We start from the raw sequence: 19,646 nt of genomic DNA, 5'->3' as shown, positions 1-19,646 counted from the left end.
ACAACACACACACACACACACACACACACACACACCACACACACACACACACACACACACACACACACACAGCAGTGTCTGCCAAGCCCAGCCTAGCAGCAGATTCTTCCCTCACACCCGCCTCCCCCTCTCACAAAGCTGCAAATATATTAGCTGCCTCTTTTTCTTTTGTCTTGGGAAAATGGCAAGTGGGGGTGTCTATGTGTGTGTGTGTGTGTGGTTGCGCACGTGTGTGCTTAGTGTACTAAGAAACTGTGGCAGAACATCCCCTTTGTGCCGTTGGTGTTTAGATATCCCTGTGGTATAGGGCCCAGTCATGGTGAGAGAGCTGCAGATGCCTCAGTTCCCTGTAATACAGGTATGATGTAGGAAGAAGAAATACAGATTGACAGATGAGGCAAAGGAAGATTGCGAGTTGAAAATCACATACAAGCAGTCGATTTCTTTGGTTAAAACAGAAAGAAATATTGGAACAGCAACACTGTTGGGCTCGGCATAAAGGGTCGATTCAAACACACACACACACACACACTCGCACACACACACACACACACACACACACACACACACACACACACACACACACGGTGCATTTTTCTTCTCTTATTTCTTTTGGTTCCCAGCCAGCTACACTGTCCAAGTGAAGACTTCTGACAGTGAAATCTGCAGAATATCCTCTGTAGTGGGGACACTGATTCCTCGTCTGTTTCAAACGATTCAAATTTCAACTAAATAAACATAAATGAAAAATTTCCAACAAAATGAGCCTTAAAAACAAAAACAAAAGATGTTTGAAAGTCCCGCCCCTAATATTTAACAGGACAGTTTTTATGAAAAAAAAAAAAAAAATCCATTTACTTTGATTGTTTGCAGATGGAGGCGGAAAGCTGTGGGTTTGGTTCCCACGGTTACCTAAAAATGACAGTTTAAAGGGACACTTATCAAAAAATGTTTATATATTTAATACTTTCTACACGAGGGACGAGATGGTGATTGTTAATAAGTGTGTGTCATTGACAGAAGTGACCACCGGGCCTTTGCTAGCGAGTCAGAGTCACACTGATGTATCGAACTGAAGCCTGAATGGACGTGCACCTATTCACTGACTGTCAGCTAACGCGAGCAGCTAAGCTCTTATTTTAATGAGCACAACAAACATTCCCAAATCTTTTTCTTCTAACCAGGAAATCTTTAGGATTTGGACTGTGTGCCAAACTCCTCCCACCTCATGACAAACTGGTTGGAATAAAAAGTGAATCATTTAATTGGAAAACAACAGATGAATGTTAAAATACAGCTGCAAAATGTAAATGTATTATTAAGAAAGAGAGACTTCTGACATCAGAAACCATATTTCAGGATTTGCTGCACAATCCTCGGCTGTCCACTCAGTGTAAATGCTAAAGACAGCAGCTCTCTCTATGCTGTCTGCCATCAGTATATCTGAGACTTAATGAATATATATATATGAGAGAGAGATGGATATATATAAAGATAGGGGGAGCGAGAACATGCCTGCTGTTTTTATGTCATATCACACACGCACAGACGCATCACTTCCTTGTGGTCCTGCATGAGATCAGAGTCGCAGCAACCCCTCAGCTGTCACTCAAACACAGATACCTGGTGTGGGCGGGGCTGCGACAGCTCAGAAATCTGGCAAGTGGAATGTTTTTATTTGCAGGAGAACGTGTGTGTCTTTGCCTGCATGTGTGTGTCTGTTTGGTTGTGTGTGCCATATGCGGTGCACCAGGGAGGGCTCTCTGCAACATATTGGTGTGCGTACGTAGTGGTTAATAATAGCAGCAAGCACATACAGCGATGGCAGCTCTGATGTGTGTGACAGTTTTACAGCCGCGCACACCCAGACACGGTAACGCACGTGTGCATACACATGCATGTACACGCGCGCGCGCACACACACACACACACAACAGACAGAGACCTCGCTGCCACTGAGCCCTTCGTCTTTGCTGAGTTCTCGATTTTATCACAGATCCTGATAAGTAAAAACAACCACTTCCCACCCACGGTGCCTCGCCCTCAGCCCCTCCCCTTATCCTCCATATGTGGGCACATACAAACATATAGCACAGTGAAACTCACACCCACACACACATACACAAATGTGGAGTCTTAACCACCCTGGAACCATGCAGCCGCTCAAATACACACATCGTCCTCTCAAAACACACCAATACCTACGACGTGCACGCCCGTTCAGCTCATTGTAGCTGTGGTAGTGTTTGTGCTGTGCTGGGTGGCAGATTTAAGTTTTGTTGGGGGGGGTCAGCGACTGCTGCCTGCAGCAGCACAGATACCCAACCTGTCGTCCGGATCGGTCTCTAGGCGAGGCGGGGAGGGAGAAATAGAGTCGCAGCAGCATCACTCAGCTCGGACGTGTCCAATCAGAAAGAAGACACAGACCCTGGGCTCAGTGGCCCAGCCTGGCAAGCAAAAGAAAGGGAGCGAGAGAGAGACGGCAAGAGAGGCCAGAGCATAGCAGAGGGCCACCCAGTCCCCGGGATTAGCCTCAGAGCTTGGCAGAATCTGGCCGAAGCTGAGAGAGCGACCTGGCGCCTGGTGCCTGTTGTGGGCCAGGTTAGCAGGCAGAGCGACAGACAGAGCGGGCATGCTCGGCGGCTCTGTGGCCGGTCTGGAGTGGCTCACCCATATGGTGCGTCGCTCTGTTCCTGCTCTCTGTCTAAATCCATATGCCGCTGGTGGAAAGGTGCCCCCGCCCCACCCACCCCTCTCCACACTCCCTAACTCACAAGGGAGGTGTTTGGAGGTAAAGCCCTGAAGGCTTGTAACCCCCTTCCTACTTCTTAACCCCACAGAGCTGCTTAGCCTATTGTCACTACAATCTGCTACCATAGCCTTCGTGCCCCCCCCCTCCACCACCACCACCCTCTCTTTCTCCTCTCTTCTTTCTTTCTCGTCCTTTATCTCCCTTTGGCACCTGATAATCGATGAACTTATTAACTGCTAATTATTCAAGCTGTGGATCGAGGATCCCTCGCCGTCCCTCTAAAAGACAGCGAGAGGGAGAAAGGGGGGAACTTCTCCACTCTGTTCTGCCAAATGAAGTGGTTTATATTGCCCATTCATTTGGATTAAGTGCATTCAGGCTGCAGTGTTTGGGATGTGAAGATTTTGTCAGATTGCTATCAGTAGCATTCAACATTAATCCCCATTTTGTTCAGCCAGTTGATAGCACTCGTTTAGCGAAAGCCCCGGAGACTGTCATATCGAAATACAGGATTTTAATGGGTTTCATCAGTGATGATTGTGTGTGTGCGTCTAAAGATGTGCCTTCTACTCTGTTCTGTTTTTGCAGGAGGTCCTTCAGACGATACCAAAGTTCTGCTTTCCCTTTGACGTGGAAAGGTACAATTCCTCTCCCTCTCTTCCTCGTTTTAATTTTTTAAGCAGCGCAGCTCACTTTCAGCTCAAGAACACGTCCTCGCACATACCACGAGGAACTATAAGCTACTAGTTGATGATGTTGTCACACGCCAGCTCACCGACCATCCTTTTAGGTGGTCTTTAAAACTAAGAATCGACCTTAAACCAAGAAAAACAAACCAAAAATGGGAATGCTGTGATCGTCATATTAATGATGAAGCTACAGGTTTTATTAGTGATGATGCTGATAGGTCATCAGCGACAGGCCCACATGATGCAGTTGTGGTTAGTGAGATTTCCTGTGAGTGCAAATGTGTCCCAAGTTCAGAATATAAGGGAGCGTGTTTCTATACGCACTATAGGTCCAATCAGATCAGCAGCCTGAGAGCAGCACAGCTCTTATTTTTAGTAAGTGACACGGTAAAAACTCCCATTTTTAAAGACAGAAAGGAGAGCGAGTGGGAGGGGAGGACTCCTTGGTATTTTTACTGAAGCTGAGCTGCTGCCATCTAGTGTTGAAGGCGTGTACTGAGCTTTAGTGGGATTTACCTTGGGGTTGGAAAAGCTTTTCACTGGTTTTTTCTTTTGTACCAGTCATACTCGAATTATATGACATCAGATTTGGAGCTTGACTGGAGATTTAGCTCGTAGGGAATTTTTCTTTTTGAATGAGACCTTCTTTCTGGTCCAGTTACATCAAATTGTGTTTTGTTGTCCTGTTTCTTAAATTTGTGTGTTTTCGTTTTAAACACTTGTGCGGTGTGAGTTTTTTGTGAGCGTGCACAGCACGTGTCCCTCGTTTTGTCGCCCAGGGTCTCCCAGAGTCAGGTGGGGCAGAATTTCACCTTTGTGCTGACGGACATCGACAGCAAACAGAGGTTTGGTTTCTGCCGACTCACCCAAGGCTGCCGGGTCTGCATATGTCTGCTCAGGTAACACACACACTCGCCAAACGGTGTTTAACCTTCTCTGTGAAGAGTCTTTAGTCTTATTCCTCCCAAAGTGTTTTCTACATTTGTATTTCCTTAAGATGAATCCTGAACCTCGGTATCTTTACAGGTTTTTTTATTTTTATTAAAGAAACATTAAACACAATTTCCATAAATGTCAAGCAGCGAGGTTACTAAAAGGCAAACTGCACATCACAAATACACAAAAATACAGAGAATATGTGTGACTTGCTCAGACGTGGCCGTCTTTATTTACTCGTTCAGATAACCCAGACTTGCTCTGCCCTCTTTAAATAAAAATCATAAATTCTATGGATCGCTCCAGAACTGTGTTTAATTTTTTTCATGTATTTATCAAGTTTGATGGAGAGGAAAAAAAAAAATTAGCCGATCTTTGAAGTGAACACAGATTTTTAAGGCAGCATTTTCATTCATTCTCACACTTCACACTGAGCTGCTCTATGCCAGAATAACAAATTTTATAGTCTCATCTGCCCACACAAATATGTTACTGATGTGCCTATAATTATCCAAAAGTTTAGCACTTTTTGATATTTTCATAGGTGGATTTCTCCTATCACAGCGCACATAAATGAGGACACCAAACCCACGAAAAGAAAAAAAAGGCATTTTCTTTGCATAATTGCGCTCCGACAAAGGCTATTATCATTTAATTCCCATGTAATTGCATGTTGACACAGTGTTTTTACAGATGTAATTAACTTTGCCATGACACAGAAGAGGCCACTGCAGTGACGATCTCAGTGGAGTGGACTGTGCACGCGAATATGAGCTGAGGAGGGAAAAGTACAAAAACTATATTTTTAATGAATGCGTTAAGCAGTCGAACAAATAACAAACCGCACGATGAGGACAAAGGCTTTCTTTCCTTTTCTGTTATTGTAAAGCTGCTGTCGTGTGTGTGTGTGTGTGTGTGTGTGTGTGTGTGTGTGTGTGTGTGTGTGTGTGTGTGTGTGTGTGTTGATGGACAGTCGTGGGTTTGTCGCTGCCCTGATGAGCTGCTGTGAAGAACAGTGTCCCTCTTCCCCACACCACCCACCCTTCCTGGCCATCTTCCATGGCCTTTGTTTTTCTTTCTCCCTCTCTCTCTGTCTCTCTTGCTCTCTCTCCCTCTCCCCCTCGCCGTCTCTCCCTCTCTTTTCTCCTCGTTATTCGGCTACTGCCACAGTGCGACAGCAAAGACGCTTGGCCCATAATTATGCATGAAGCTTCGCTGCCAATTAGCAGAGGCTCCCCTGTCCCTCTCGCTGAGTTAGACATGCTAATTCATTTGACATATGATGTATAAAATTCATTATGCATTCTGAGTAGTTTGCATGGCTCGCTTCATTTATAATAATGTAATGTATAGAAAGTTTTTTTTTTGTTTTGTTTTGTTCATTTAAAATTGTTAATGCGCAGCCCGGTTATGTTTTTATTTTTTTACTTTTATTTCATCTTAAATATCCCCGCTGTGTCAGGAAACGATGAGCGAGAACATTTAAAAGGATTAAAATGTGTAAAAGAAATGTGCAGATAAAGTTCTTCAAGGTCCCCGGTCACGACTTTATTATCTTTGTTTATTATTCTTAAATATGTTAGTAATTCAAAATGGGATTAAAGGAAAATATAAAATTAAGATAATAAAAGTAGTTTTTTCTTCATCAAGTCAACATCAGTTTGTCTGGTTTCAAATGTGAAACAAGACGACGACGGCCCGGGCCAACATGTTTATATTTGTTCTTTTAGGTCCCAAATATAAAATAGGACTCATTAAAACAGTTTGTGTCTGTGATTGCTCGAGTGCTGGGACCGTAAAATTGTCACCTCTGCTTACGGGAGGAAGTGCCTTAATGAGCAGGACAGTTTTATGTGGACAGCTCTTTGTAGTGTCGTTGCTGAAGTCGTGACCAAAAAGACCGCGCTTCCTCCAGGCAGGGCTCTGAAAGGGGGGAAAGATGTGCACGCACACACGCACGCACGCACGCACACACGCACGCACGCACACACGCACGCACGCACGCACACAAACACACACGCACGCACACAAACACACACGCACGCACACGCACGCACACACACGCACACACACAAACACACATGCACGCACACAAACACACGCACGCACACAAACACACACATGCACAAACACGCACACACACAAACACGCACACACACGCGCACACGCACACGCACAAACACGCACACGCACAAACATGCACAAACACGCACACGCACAAACATGCACACACGCACACGCACAAACATACACGCACGCACAAACACGCACAAACACGCACAAACACGCACAAACACGCACACGCACAAACACACACACACGCACACACACGCACACACACAAACACACATGCACGCACACAAACACACGCACGCACACAAACACACACACGCACAAACACGCACACACGCACAAACACGCACACACACGCGCACACGCACAAACACGCACACGCACAAACATGCACACACGCACACGCACAAACATACACGCACGCACAAACACACGCACGCACAAACATACACGCACGCACAAACACGCACAAACACGCACACGCACAAACACACACACACGCACACACGCGCACGCACACACAGTGTACTTTTAATTCTGTCGTTTTCACCCCAGCAGGATGACCAAAGCCTGCTTTTCGTGTAATTAATGAGTAAAATAAAGTTTTGGATAAATCACAGCTGAGGCTTCTGAATCGATTTAACTTGCTTTTGGTTTAGTGGTCGCTCGTCCCTGTACTTAACCCCCGACCCCAGAAAGTAGTCGTGTAAGGCAGTCTTCAGTGAGCCGTCTACAAAGTGTGAGATGACTTACGATTACAGGTGCCTGTGCGTTAAGTAAGATTTAAGACCCATCTACAGGAACAGGAATAACTGTCATGCTAAACACCCAACAGGTACTTTATGGGAGGAAAAGAGGCTCCACGACACCGATGAGCCCCAACATTCAAACCGCCGGGACAAAACTGCTCTGACCTGTCAGAGGTGCATGGCAGCAGAAGAGGGTCTTTGTGATTGGGTCTCAGGCTTTTTTAAGGTAGTTTGTGCTTTGAGGGGGCGGCGGCTGCTGCTGCTGCTGCTGCTGCTGGGGAGTTGTGTCGCTACATGTGGTCTCCTTGGTGGGCAACAAAGTTGCTTTTAATTGTTCAGAGGTTTAATAAGTAGCTCTCTTACAGCAGTAATTTGGCTACTTTGTTTCATTTTCAGTCTTTGCTTTGTGCAGTTCTTCTCACACCAAAGTTTCAAAGTCTTGTTTTATATTTTTGCGTCTTCGTGTCCATAATGCTCCGATTACAAAGCTCCAAAGGCGCGTGTTGTCTTTCGTTAGATGGTCCAAGTCTGGGATGCAGAGCGCTGTGAAGGCTGTGAGTGGGTCGCAGATTAACTGGTTCATTCACTGAGTGCATGGCACTTTGGGGAGACGTGTTTAAAATGGCAGGAGAGATTGCGGGGGCCCCCACGCACCGAGCACTCCACTGATAGATGCCTCTCTGTCTCTATCGGAGGATTTGTGAAGCACAAACAGATCTGAGCAATGAACTGTGACGAGTAGGAGTATCTCTCTCTAAGCTTTCCAAACTTTAACTTTGCCCATACAGGAAGCAGAGGGGGGGGATAGAGCAAAACTGTGTCTCATTTAACTTTTATTCATTTGATTGCATTTGAATAAAGGGGAAAAAATCGTCCTATCGTAAGAATATTGATAATTTGCGGTTGGCTGTCGCCACGGTGATAATGCGCTTTCCTGTAAAGCAGAGGATTTACAGCACCAGCAGCACAACGACTGTGAGAGTCGTATTTACGTCTCCTTCTGTGGTGAAAAATGAAGGATTAATGTCCAGAAGCCTGGTTTTTAAACACGAGGCTCAGATAATACCCGGACTTTGTTCTGTCTTGGTCGTTATATCAGACTGGAGTTGTGTAAACTGACCCCTCGAGCAGATATTTGCCTTTTGACGTGGCAGAAATAGGTCTGCAGGTTGATATCCGGTCACCAAATTAACATCCGCGTGTTTGATTGGGCCTCTACAGCAAGTGTGACCCGATTGCGGTAAATCTTCATGCAGATGTCACAAAATCGTCGCGTTAAGAGACTGATTGTTTCAGACTAATGGTCACTCAGCCTCTCTGATTGGTGCGCTTCGCTGCACCTCTCCTCGTCATTGGCCCCTCGTGGATTTATGTGATCTGAAAATTTGCATCAAGTCCACTTTATTGTTTTCTAGTTGTCTGTTAATTCCAGTCTGCGGAGCAGCCAGTGACCCATGTCCTGCAAACTTCCTCCAGCCGACTGTCTGAGCAGCGTTTTATTAGCTTCTAAATCCACAGACGCAAAACTTTACCTTTAGAAATACGAGGCCAATTTAAGGCTTTTAATTCCGATAAAGTAATTGTCGGTGTCGTTCACTACAACTTCTCAATTTGATAATCAAATAAAAAACAGCCCACGTTTGATTGACCGGCTCATTTGGCCACTAATTCTTTTTCCCAGCCCTGCAATCCCAGAGAGTTAATGAAGCATTAATGGAGTCTCTGTTTATTTAATGGCAGTGCTAGTCCTTACTCACAGTCATTATACATGCAGTGTTTAAAACTGCATGTTAAGAGCCGAATGAAATAAAAATTCAATAAGTTGATAGGACACCATGTTTTTATTATTTGATTGCATAACATTAAACGAGCTGAGGCCTCGCAGCTTTGGTGCCAAAAGGAAAATGTTGGCCATCTTCCACCCAGAAACGAGTCGACTTGGCCAAGAAAATGTCAACTTTGTAAAGAAAGCCATGCTGCAGATGCTTTTAGCTTATGGTGGGTGTACTTGGTGATTAGCTTGAACACAAACACTGCAGTATAAATTATTTTTGAGCTTGTTAATGAATTTATTTATTTTACATTCATTACATAAGGAAAAGCTTTTTTTTTTCTAAATATGCAAAAGGCATAAGAAGAAGCAGAGGAGGGGGTGGGGGTTGGGGGGGCATTTTTGTTAAGCCTGTGCATCTGGGAGCGGCATGCTTGTAAACCATAGCATCCCTCCACATCACACGAAAGCTGTGCTGCTTTTTCTTTTTTCCTAAAGAATCTAAAATCCATTGTTTTTGTTTTCTCTGTTCATTTAAAGAGCAGACATGGCGGGAATTCTTGGAATGCCGAGGGCCCAAAGCACGAAAGAATGCGATAATAAGGACGAGATAGCATTTAATTTCTCCTCAGTGTAACGACGACTCTAACAGAACCCATGCCCTGTATGCAGTTTGATCTTCAGGTCACGCTCGTTCGTGCAACACACACGTTTATCGGGGAGTGACGTGCACGTCCTGCTTTGATTCGTCACCTCCCGGTTTCATGACTGAATGAATGAATGAAAGCTTTTCCCTGTGCTGCACGTTAACACGTTCCTCTCTGACTCTTGCAGTTACCTACCCTGGTTTGAAATCTACTACAAGCTTCTAAATACCCTGGCAGACTACTTATCCAAACAACAGGTAATCGGGTCTTTTTCTGACTATTTACACTTGTGCTCTAATGGAAAACAAAATGAGGAAAGGGCTAGTGGGATTTTCCTGAGAGACACGCAAACACTGCACCGCGGCGAGATGTTTTCCTGCATTGTGTTCTCGCTCGTCTTTGGCGAGCAACCGTCTCGGGCTCGACTCGCTTCCTGTTGTTAGCAGCAACAGTGTTGACATTTCACAGACCAAACGCTGATCTGACACTGGAAGTTATTCCTGATGATTTACTGGAATACAAATCGTTAAGAACAAAAAAGTTCCCACGCAGGCACACAAACACACACGCAGACGCGTGTACTCCACTAAAGTCTTTTCCCCTGACTTTTCGCTGCATTGTACTAGCAGAGGGAGGGGAAATGTAAAATATGCAACAAACTGGGGAGATGCGCGGCGTCTAGTGCAGCGGGTGTAGGTGATGTTCCACTGTTTAGACTGAAGAGAGGGGAGGGAGCGAGGAAGGGAGGGAGCTTTGGGATCACTTTCAATTGTCATGTAGTCACTGCTTCTTCCAAGATCCTCTGAGAACAGCGATCAGGACAAAGTGTCTGTCTAAAGTAGACAATGGCAGACACGCAAACTCCTGCAGTTCATCAGAATAATGTAATATGAGGAGAGAGGAGGGGGGGTGGGGGGCAAAAACAGATCAGGACAGTTTGTGCGAGGAAGACGGAGACAGAAGGATAGCTGGAAATCCTGGGTGACTGAAGTGTTAGTGTGCATGATTTGGTTTCTATTTACCCCGCTGTCCGTTCCAGGCGAGAGGGAGATGTTGACAGACGAGGGAAGACAGAAGAGCGATGAGGGTTTAAGGCGAGGGGTAAATGAACTGTTTCCCCAGGCCGTGTTGCTGACCATGCGTGTGAGCATTGAGGCTCTCATGACAGGAGGCTGTTCGATTGCACCCCTCCCTCCTTAACCCTCCTTCTCTTTACTGTATATTGCCGCCTATTGCTTCTATTTCTTTTCCACTTCATGCACGCACACACACACAAATGCTGCACGTTTATTTGCAGGCACAAGCAGCGGCTCGTAGACAAAACCAAAACAAAGTTCTCAGAGATGAAGTTGAAGCAAACAGTCGTGCCTCCTTTTTATTTCTCCACCAGGAGGCCGAGAGTGTGAATGGTAATCTTGTCATAGAGCCATAAATGCTGGAGGAATCATCTCAGGCCTGATCTGTGGTCAGACCGCGTTCTCTGACGGCTTCCTGCAGCCTCTGTCTTTGCAGCGAGGGGTGGGGGCGGGGGGGCTTAATTACTGACAGCCCGCTCTCGGGCTGTAAATCAATGCCGACGGATAATAAGCGTCTGCAGCCCGTCTTTTAACCTCGCCGTTTCTCATTAAACATATGTCGGCCGGATGTTGCGGAGCCCTTCAGGCCTCGCTGCGGGACGGGCCTGTGGTCTGCAGCAGCGCCATGTTTGAGATCGACACGTACCTTGTGACATCAACAAGACAAGTAAATAAAATTCACGCGTCTCTTTTCCTTGTTTGTTTGTCTCCCCTAGGAAAATGACTTGAACGACGTCCTGAACTCTCTGTATGATCTGCCTGTGCCAAAGCCCTTCACGCCAGTCAACCTGAGTGTGGTAGGTGTCTTATATTCCCCATTATCGGAGGCAGAGACAGAAGGAGGGGACAGGTGGGTGACTGTGGCAGCGTGCAACTTTCAAAAAAGAATTAAAGTCGTCACAAAGAAGAAACGAGCACATAAGGGTGGAGGAAAACGGAGGTTGAGATAAATGAGAGAGCAGAGCAGTAGATGCTGTAGGTGGGAACAGCGACTGACACCCTGTTTGGAAACCGTTGTTTTGGCGTGCGCGTGCGATGAGCCTGAGCCGGACATGTTTAAAGTGGAAGCCTCCTTTCACAGCTCGCCGTGTCTCCGCTTATCAAAAAAGTGGAATGGCTTAACGAGCCCGGGTGGCTGAAAGCCGGCCTCTGACACAGCTTGTACATAAAACACTCGGCCTCTGTCACTTCCCCGTTTAAGAAGAGGTAATGGTTTCTCTCCAATATCTACATTTTAGTTTTTGGGGCCTCTGTAACAGGATCAAAGGGTTTGGTGGGAGCCTTTGTCCTCGGGGACCACCTCTCTTTGGGATTTTTGTTTTGTTTTTTCGGACCAATTAGACAAACAGCTGTAGAAGAACACTCGTCTAATTAAACATATGAATTTACAGCCTAACAAGACTAATACGAGGCAATCAATAAATCTCTGTGAAGGCTAACGAGTCCATTTTTTCCCGTCTGAGTCTCGGAGCTTGATTGGAAAAGAAACCCCAGAGAACAGAGGTGATAGCTTCATCTCTCCCTCGCTCTTTTTCTGGAGAAGCCACTAGTTTGATATTTAATTGATGAAGCAGAATTATTCCCTTAAAGTGTGTTTTTTGTTTTATCATGGCAGCCAAGAAGAAGAATCATTGTCCCCTTTCATCTGTGAACCCTCTCTCTCTCTCTCTCTCTCTCTCTCATTGTGCAAGAATGAGCAGTTGTATATTGCCACTGGGCAAGTACTGAGAGATCGGCGAAGCAAGGAGCCGGTGAGTGGAGGGGAATGAGCGAACGGCAGAGGAGGGAGGAGGCGAAATATGAAACTGCTGCTATACTAATCGCATGGGAGCCGCGGATTTCCAATTTGGCCAAATAAGCTGCGCTATCTTTTTAAATATAACAAAAACAAACTATCCTGGGCCTTGGTGTATGTTTCTTCTCCTCTGGAAAACAATCAAACTTTGTAAATGATTAATGCCCTTCCACACTGCTATATTCTCTCTCTGAATATCAAAAGTCTTTTTTCCCTTCTCTTTATGTTTAAAGCAAAGGCAATTGTACTCAAAAAATCTCCTTGATGCCTTTCCAGTTAACCCACTTTCAATGTTTTTATATAAACAAGTCTTCGAAAGAACAAGGGGGGTGGGTGGGGTGGGGGGGTGATAAGCAAGCAAACAGCCAATGAAAGGCAGGGTTGAGTTGAGGAGCACGGCTTGTGATGATCACAGTGCCGCGAATTTGTAACTTTGTTTAGTTACACAGAGCACAAGGAAAGGGAGGCGGGGAGTTACCGTGGTTACGGGTGGTGGTCCTTAGCCCCAAGTCCTCGATTTTACACTTTATTTATTTCTTATCATTTACCATAGATGATAAATGGGTAATGGCAGAGGTCCAGTCACTAGAAAGTCCAAAACGACGAGCTGAATTAACTCAACTTTTACGCTGATGACCAAGTGCTAATGCCGTCAACCAATCACGTGTGACTATTTGTGTGCAGTTTTATTTGTTCACAGCTCTACCTCTGCATCGAAGCTGCAGTGTAACCACAAACTAACCATCAGTGTTTCTCTACATGAACCAAAAACAGCGACGCTGTGCCTGACGTTGATTTAACTGTAATTCTAATCAGCACGTGGAAACGGGAGATGCTCCTTTGCTTTGTTTTCTGTCAGACATCACCGAGGGCAGGAAAATCGCGTGGCTTTGTTTCTTACTTGGCAACAAGAAAAAACATTATTTTGTGCTGATCAGCAAAAAGTCAAAAAAGGATCTTTAAGAGAACTTATGGATATTAAGGCTAAGCGAGCGTCTGGTTAGTTTTAGCTGTGCGTGAGTTCTCCCGTCTCGGCGAGCAACCCCACATCTCGTTAAGCGATCAAAACGAATTTATTTTTATTTTTCAGCTGCAGAAAGTCGCCGTGCAAAATATGCATACAAATACGGCTTTAACAATAATACAAAGCTTCAGGGGAGAGACCTTGATGTCTGCTCCAGTTTCTGTTTATTTGCTGCGTCTTTATCTCTTCTGAGCTTTGTTCAACCAGCACGGTGACCGTCCGCTGGGAGCAAACTGATGGTTTACTCGTGAAAATTGGTTTTTCACATTTTTTTGACCTTAACTCACATTTATTTAAGGAGTGGAAGGGCTGTTTGTTTTACACTAAACTGAATATTCCTTTGTCGCCAGGCAAAGAATTCAAATAACATTAAATTATGATGATGTGCAAATAAAATATACTGTGTGTCTTTGTAGAAAGACTTTAACATATTCATAGAAATGCCCAGCTTTGGAGTGGATACAGAGTTTAGTCAGCGTTCAGCATCAAAGCGATCCTAAGATGAGCTCGCGGGCCGTCGTTCTTTGGAAACGCTGAATCGGATTCGTCAATAATGTCAACGATGAAATCGGATGATTGAGCTCAGAACACAAACTGGATCCTTTTACCGTTAAAACAGGGGTGTTGAACTCCAGTCCTCGAGGGCCGGTGTCCTGCAGGTTTTAGATCTCACCCTGGGTCAACACACCTGAATCAGATGATTAGTTCATCACCAGGCCTCTGGAGAACTTCAGGACATGTCGAGGAGGTCATTTAGCCATTTAAATCAGCTGTGTTGGATCAAGGACACATCTAAAACCTGCAGGACACCGGCCCTCGAGGCCTGGAGTTGGACACCTGTGCATTAAAAGTTTCCATGCTTTTTTCCTGCCTGACTGTGGTGGACTTTTAATGGGTGCTGCTGGGGGTGGTGGTGGTGGTGGGTGTCTGAATTGCCGATTCTTCCAATGTTTGCACCAATTTCATTGTTGTGTAATTCATTACTGTTTCCTCCCAATGTAAAGGCCTAATGACTGTTTAATGAGTCAATGTTGGACACAAAGTTTCAAGTTTTGATCCGTTTTAACCTGATTTGTTTCAGTGTGTGTTTCAGAGACTCTAACCTGTGAACGAAGAGCTGCAACAGATGGTTGAGTCGAAGGCCTTAGAGAAGCGCAGGTGTACTTACAGGAGTGTGTGTGTGTGAGACACACAACAGTGTGTTTCACCTGGTGGTTTGTCTACCTCCAAACAGCACCTCTCTCAGGCCTCTTTGATCTGAACACTGAACCTGCCCTGCTCTCCCAAAGTGAGACAGGCAGCCCTGTGATCCTCTAAACAACCCGTGCGCGAGAGTGTGTGTCTGCGCGGAGTCGCGCACGCGTGCTCTCCGCGAGCCTTTTTAACGCTTAAATAAAGACTCCGTTTTCCACCGGAGACATCACCCCAGTCGGTGTCTACGGGGAGCTGAGCTGCTATTGAGCTTTCTCTGTTCTGTAGGCCTGATAAAAGCATTGCCACAGTTCAGACACCAGCTCAGCAATTCATATAGACAGAGCTGAAGATGAGCCATAAATCATAGAACAAAGTGAACGGCCTTTTTCTCTCCCTCTTCCCCTCGTTCTCTCCTGCGTGAGTGCCGTGCCTCGCTCGTGACCTTCCCTCTTCTTTCTCCTCATGTTTGTGTTTTCGCAGCACTCCTACTTCATCGCCCCGGATATCAATGGACTGCCAACTATCCCTGAGAGTGTAAGTATGCGTGGAAAAGAAAAGGAAGAAGAGATAAAGAGAAATCCCTGTATTCTGGGAACATCTTTGCCTCTAATCGTTTTTAATCAGATACACATGTCACTCTTTGAAATGATTGCATCATGCTCTTGTATCAGTTTTAGCTCCTGCGGTGCTTGTGCTTTTAATGTCAAGGTTCACAGACTGGCATGGCTGTTGGTAGATTCAAACTGAGCTCACATCCTTTGTTGATTTCTGCATTCAAATCTCAGCTCGAAGCTTTAAGGCGGGGACTTACAGCTATATGCCATCACGTTGGCTCTGTGTAAGGGATGCAATTAGCACAAGTTTGTCCTCCTTTTCCCAAACAGTGTGTGCAATCATACAAGTCCAACTGCTGCATTTCCCTCTGGCTTCAGTCTGTAGCGTTGGCGCTTTACTGCAAACGAGTTGTGCTAGGACAGTTTGTTACCAACCTGAATATCCTCCTGTTCTTGTCCATCTCCAGAGAAACCTGACAGAGTACTTTGTGGCCGTGGACATCAACAACATGCTCCAGCTCTACGCCAGCATGCTGCACGAACGGCGCATCATCATTACCTCAAGCAAGCTTAGCACTGTGAGTCCGACCCGTCAGACACTCGACAAACACTCTGTCTTTGTGCTGCCATGTGCTTTTCTTTTTTTAATTCGAGTTGAGGTGGAGCTTTCAGTGCACGTGTGGGGCTGTTGTTGTCTTCGTGTGGAGCTCTAACACCCTCGTTATAAAGTATGTGGCTGAAGCATAGATTGAACATGAGTCCCTTCATCAATATTCCAGCAGGATATCAAACCCTAACAAGTACGCTGAGATTATTTATCTGACACGGCTTTGCTGCTTATGTGGAGAGAGCGGAACCGATCTGTCAACCCCTCCGCCCCCACCCGGTCTGACGAGCAGCGAAGCCCACGATAAAGCTGGATTATTTGAGTCCTATAATGGGAACGCATTAATGTCCACAGAGGCGGGCTTGATTCTCTCACATAAACTCACTTCTGTCTGTTTGCACGAAGGAGGAAATCTCTCATTCCATCCTCCCTCCGTTATCTTCGTGGCTGATGAGGCCAAACGTTTATGACGGATGAGACGGGAGAGGGAAGTGATGTCATCCTAGGCCTATCTGCATCTGCGGCGTTGCTGGTCCTGCCACGTCTGCAGAACACTTAGCAGCCACAGGGGCCCACGTCTGGCGTTTTGGGTGCTGGAGGGAACAGTTCCCAAGGTGTCCCACAGGAGCTATAATCAGGAAGACCTGTGAAAATTACTCAGCCCCTTAGAGGATTTCACCTGTCTCCCCTCAGCTCCTCAGACCAGCAGCACCTGTGCTCGAGATCCAAGCAGCACACGGTGCAGTGACAGGAGCGGTGCATGATGTAAATGATCAGACTAAAGGGTGAGAGTGTTTTTATTTCAGCAGGAATACTTGGGGGGGAGGGAGGGGGGTGATTTTTTTATTTTTTCCCTGTCTGTGATTTACAGTCCTCTGCTGCCCGAAGACAAATCTCAGCTTGTTTTTCTAACAAATATATGCCGACAGGATATTTTAAGAGCCTCCACGTCAGACCTTTACCTCTGTGAGCCTTTTATCCTCTGCAATTCTTCATCCACTCATCTATCCATCCATCTTCCTCGGGGAGAGGTGTTTTGGTTTGGTAGCGTTATATGTCAGGAACTGCAGTACAAAAGTATTTTCACATCTCCGCTGGGATTACTAGCAGGCCCAGTGTTATTACTGCTCCTGTGATGCGTTATTTTTGTTGTTGGGCAGATTGACCTGCGAGTTCAAGCGGAAATGGCTGCCGCGATTCTCGAAGCCGTATATCTGAGCGTCTACGTACTTAACTTGAAAGCGCTCCGGCTCGTTATCCGGTTCCCCGTCTTGTGATCAAATATGTTACGGGATGAGAGAATTATAATTTATGTCAGAGTTCGTCCAAATGTTAGTTAAAGTGAGCGTTGGCAGCCACTGGATGGACAGCCAGTGTTTCTCCAGTCTGCTTGCTACAGATAGAAGATGTATGAGAGAAAGTATTGTTAGTAACATCGTTAGTACCATCCAGCTGCTTTTCACCACCTCCGCCTGTCCAGCATCTCAACCGAGCAGAGTGAGACGGGGACACACACACACACACACACACACACACAGAGATGTGCTGCATTTATTCTGCCTGCTCGAGGTGCTGCCTGTGTTAAAGCCCCCGGTGAACCCAGCGTGTCAGTCTGTCGGTACATGGCTGCCGCGTCTCGCAGGCAGCCAAAAGCAAAGGAATAAATCATGATCGTACAACAATGCGTCAGTTGACTTATTGCTGTTTCGTGACCAGAGGTGAATGGTACCGCTGTTTTCTTTTTTTTTGTTTTTTGTTTAAAAGAAAAAAAAAAGCCAGTCGGCGGTGGCGCAGGGGCGGGAGCCAGCCGTGCGTGCAGCCTTGTCATAGGCCCGTATAATAGGGCTGCATCGGCCCTTCCTCTAACTAGTCAGCTGGGAGGACCCCCTCTGCGTCTTTCATATGCCGAGGCCCCCAGCTCTCCAGCCCAGCCTCTGCCCTGCCTATCGCCCAAATTCACACAGCCCCGACCCCGACACTGGCTGACAGCAGCCCTCTCATCAGGCTGTCAGGCCTATGCTAACAAGGAGCTATCCATCCAGCGTGCCCTGGAGTGCCAGCTGCCTCTCTGTTTCCAGCCTTTTCCTCTGTTCCTTCCCCGTCTCTCTTTCTCCGACTTCTCTCTGTGTCTCTCCCCCCTCGCTCTCCGTCTTAGTAATTCTTTCTCTCTGACATATTATTTTCTGTCCATCTGTCTCTCACTCTCTCCCGCTACACCTCTCTTTTTCTCTGACTTTGCCTCCCTCTTCCTGGGAGTCTTAATGTGTCTGTCTGTTGTTGGGCAACTGCAGAACATCAAGACATCCTCCCCCCTCCTCCCCCCTCCTCCTTCACCACCTTCTCCTCCTTGTCCTCAATAGACTCATCTCTGCCCCATCTCTGCCATGTGTCTTAAGGTGTGTGTGTCGTCGCTGCGACGGTGTGCGTGCATATGTGCGTGCAGAGGGTGTTCGGAGCGTCGGCTTCTTTTTTTAAAACATGCATCTGTTTGTGCGTGTCGTCTGCGCTCACAGGTGTTTGTACCTTATGCCTTATGTCTCTCTGTGAGGGACTGTGTGGGAGGCCTGGCGTTGGCTGCTGCCTGCGTTGTCCTGCGTGCCCTCTCTACCCCCCCCCACCCCCACCCCCACCCCCCCACCTACCCGTTTGTGGCATGCTTGCGTCGTACCGAGCCTGACACCGGCGTTTGTCAACAGAGGGAAAAGCAGAGCGTGGGTAATTGGTGACTACTCCGGAGAGAAGAGGGAAAGGCTAACACAGCAATACAATGACGGGGGGGGAGGGACAGAAGGACAGCAGGAGGAGAGGAGGAAACGGAATAAGTAATGGAGACTTGGGATGAAAATGAGAAAACAGGATTGAATTTGGAGAGCGCGCAGGGACAAAGTTGGAAGGAAAGGCTGGCAGAGGGGAAGTGAGTCTTTAAGGCCGGTGTGAGGAGGTCAAGAGCGGCCGTGTTGATACCATTCCTCCTGTCAAAGTGAATTAGGTCGCCCGCAGCAGCGGTTATTCTTTGCACATTCTTGCTGCATTTAAAGAAGAGTGAGCAGCTGGTTAAAGAGTCGGCGACCATCATAGGACCTCTTTAACTGCGATCGTGGCGACGTAGATTTTGTTTGTGCCTCATGTCAACCTGCGTTGCTCAGGTGAAGAGTAACGGGAACAGTATTGCAGACTCCACAGAGCGCCGATGTCTCGGGTGGGTCTGGCTCTTAATTGAAGGGCGGCGCTGCTATTTGGTCATAAATGCAGTTTGGATGCAAAGTTGAGGTTTATTTATCTAAATGAGGTTTAAATATCTAAAAGTGGCAAATAAAATAAGCGTAAATATAAAAAAACCTCCCTTTTCTATTCTGGTGTTGATGGATCAGCAGGAAAAGCACAAAGAAAGGATCACATCACATCATTATTGATAAAACTGCTTGATTCGTGAGTTTATGGTGTCGACTTTGAGTTGCAAATTTTCTGCCTTTTCTCTTCGCTCTTCCATCTTCTCCAACTTTGACCTCCTCCTCTGTATCTCTCAGCATCTCTCGATCCCTCTCTTTTCGCTCTGTCCTTCCTTTAGTCTCACTGAATAGATCTGGGAAGACCCGTGTTAGTATGGACACTTTCTGTCTCGGCTACAGCACACTAAAAAGCTCTCAGGGCAGAACCTTGACTGCTTTTTGAAGCAGGCTGTCGCTGTATAATCGGTTAGCTTCTCTCAGAGGAAGGGGCAACACGCACACACACACACACACACACACACACGCACACACGCACAGTGTGTAGGAGGC

At 46.4% G+C, this 19,646-nt stretch overlaps 1 protein-coding gene across 3 annotated transcripts in view; it reads left to right on the top strand.

Annotated features, from left to right (window-relative positions):
* The window catches only part of dennd1b (DENN/MADD domain containing 1B), a 94,054-nt gene that overhangs the window by 33,784 nt on the left and 40,624 nt on the right, over nucleotides 1-19,646 (top strand). For 2 of the 3 annotated variants that reach the window (XM_025899380.1, XM_005460342.3), the window contains 7 exons: nucleotides 3,341-3,390; nucleotides 4,221-4,340; nucleotides 9,805-9,874; nucleotides 11,410-11,490; nucleotides 12,385-12,444; nucleotides 15,187-15,240; nucleotides 15,728-15,838. In XM_025899380.1, coding sequence (XP_025755165.1) covers nucleotides 3,341-3,390; nucleotides 4,221-4,340; nucleotides 9,805-9,874; nucleotides 11,410-11,490; nucleotides 12,385-12,444; nucleotides 15,187-15,240; nucleotides 15,728-15,838 — 546 coding nt within the window. The remainder of the gene's footprint in view (nucleotides 1-3,340; nucleotides 3,391-4,220; nucleotides 4,341-9,804; nucleotides 9,875-11,409; nucleotides 11,491-12,384; nucleotides 12,445-15,186; nucleotides 15,241-15,727; nucleotides 15,839-19,646) is intronic. The other variant, XM_005460343.3, reaches the window with a different exon arrangement.

The sequence above is a fragment of the Oreochromis niloticus genome, linkage group LG17, assembly GCF_001858045.2.
Source record: "Oreochromis niloticus isolate F11D_XX linkage group LG17, O_niloticus_UMD_NMBU, whole genome shotgun sequence".
In the NCBI taxonomy this organism is placed as follows: Eukaryota; Metazoa; Chordata; class Actinopteri; order Cichliformes; family Cichlidae; genus Oreochromis; species Oreochromis niloticus.
The sequence above is the reverse complement of the archived record's forward strand: the minus strand, read 5'-3'. Positions and strand labels throughout refer to the sequence as shown.